Here is a 2,277-nt window from a genome sequence, read left to right on the forward strand (position 1 = left end):
CAAACGATTCAAGATTCTTTTATACTTGCGTTCACGAAATTTTCCATGCTTTGGGTATTTCATCATCATATTTTGATTATTACCATCCTCACGAGTCAACATCTCCGCATTCACGAATAACATGCAGTTTTACAAAATATGGGAGAAGTTTTACTTTCTTAGTAACACCATACGCCCATAAGTTTGCAATGAAGCGCTTTGGAGTAGAGGAATTCCAAGGAACTTATGGAAAATGTCCATCAGGAATAGAAATTGAAAATGATGGCGGTCAAGGAACAGCAGGAAGTCATTTGGAAGCTAGATCTTACATGACAGATTTGATGGTTGGCATGACAATTCAAACAGAAGCTGGACCATTTTCCAGGTTGACTGATGCTGTTCTTGCAGTTCTTATGGATACAGGTAACTACAAAGTTAACTGGCAAATGGGACAACCATTAGTATGGGGCAATCCAGAATCAATTGATGGAAATACAATTACAAACTTTGCAATTGGTCCTCCACAAAATGTTTTCCCTAAGTATTATATGAGAGACTTCTCAGTTCAAGAAATTTGGTATGCAAGTTTTGATTTCAAATTCTCCGGACCATTTTCAGGACCTGCACATATTAGAGCAAGTTATAGCGAAAAACAATTTTATGATCCGAAAGGCATTGGAGTTGGTACAACACAAGTTTATGATTTCATTCCATTTTATTTCCCAAATTATGTTTGTCCTAAGGGACAGGCTATTCTTCCATCAACAATGTCATATTTTCACCACAAATGCGGTACATATACATGCGACGGATATAAATCGTTCACAATTCAAGTCAATAAAGATCTAGCTGCAACTCAGTTTGAAAGTGTCACATGCACAAAAGATAATGCAACTAAGGAATTTTCTTTGCCATTAGGTTACTATTCCAGGAAAGTTTCTTGTGTTGATCCTGAAAGATTCTGCAGATCTGTGAAACTGAACGAGATGAAGTTTGTTGTTGACCCATTCAATCCAGATACAAGGCAATTGAATAGTGATTCTCCAACACCGACACAGCCTGAACCTGATAATAATCCATCAGGACCCGAACCAGGAAATAATCCATCAGGACCCGAACCAGGAAATAATCCATCAGGACCCGAACCAGGAAATAATCCATCAGGACCCGAACCAGGAAATAATCCATCAGGACCCGAACCAGGAAATAATCCATCAGGACCCGAACCAGGAAATAATCCATCAGGACCCGAACCAGGAAATAATCCATCAGGACCCGAACCAGGAAATAATCCATCAGGACCCGAACCAGGAAATAATCCATCAGGACCCGAACCAGGAAATAATCCATCAGGACCCGAACCAGGAAATAATCCATCAGGACCCGAACCAGGAAATAATCCATCAGGACCCGAACCAGGAAATAATCCATCAGGACCCGAACCAGGAAATAATCCATCAGGACCCGAACCAGGAAATAATCCATCAGGACCCGAACCAGGAAATAATCCATCAGGACCTGGAGTTGAAAATCCTTCAGGAACTGGAGGAAATGAAACAACAACAACAGGGTCTGGAGGTTCATATGAAAATTCCAAAGCAGCAGAAAAGAAGGCTAAAAAGAAAAAGTTGATAATTATTGCGGCATGTGCCGGAGTTGCAGCTTTAATTGTGATTGCATTTATTGCAGCTTTGGTTATATTTGCAATTAGAAATGCAAAAGAAAATGCATATCATGAGGATTCTGATGCAAATTATGTTGTTTAGAAAGGAATTAAAGAAAAAAACTTTTTATTTCTCAAATATTTCTTGTACTAAAATATTTTTTATAAAGAAAAAATTAAATTTAGAAAAGATATATCTCGAATTTATTTTCTTTCTTGATCTACAATATCTAATGTGATTATTTTTTTTTAGTTTTATCGAATCGATATTAAAAGTATACCTACTAATTTCATTAACTCAATAATTTTGATATTTGGCATAAAATCAAAAATCAAATTTAATTTTTTGAATGAAAGTTTATAAAAAAATCACTTTTTCCAAAATATAATCTAACTTTTAAAACAATAAATAAATAAAAAATACAAGAAATATTATAATTGTTATAGACCGAAAATAGATTTTTTCGGTTTTCTTTTCAAATAATTGAAAGAATGATACTATTATAGGTTTATTATATTAAATAGCATATAATCATGCTATAGCCGAAAATTATAAGTTTTGAGAAGATTGAATATAACACAAATAAATTTGAAAGTAAGTTAAATTGCTTGTTGTTTTTAATAGCTATTTAATG

At 34.7% G+C, this 2,277-nt stretch overlaps 1 protein-coding gene across 1 annotated transcript, besides 1 other annotated feature; it reads left to right on the forward strand.

The window, feature by feature from the left end:
• Positions 1-308: 308 nt before the first annotated feature.
• TVAGG3_0417550 (regulation of choline O-acetyltransferase protein) lies at positions 309-1,745 on the forward strand (the record flags this gene model as incomplete). The annotated part of the gene is made up of 1 exon (XM_001292524.2): positions 309-1,745. One exon carries the CDS (start codon positions 309-311, stop codon positions 1,743-1,745), a length of 1,437 nt encoding a protein of 478 aa, XP_001292525.2.
• A 338-nt stretch (positions 1,746-2,083) lies between these two features.
• Positions 2,084-2,277: part of a mobile genetic element that runs on past the window's edge.

The sequence above is a fragment of the Trichomonas vaginalis genome, chromosome V (assembly GCF_026262505.1).
Source record: "Trichomonas vaginalis G3 chromosome V, whole genome shotgun sequence".
Classification (NCBI taxonomy): domain Eukaryota; phylum Parabasalia; order Trichomonadida; family Trichomonadidae; genus Trichomonas; species Trichomonas vaginalis.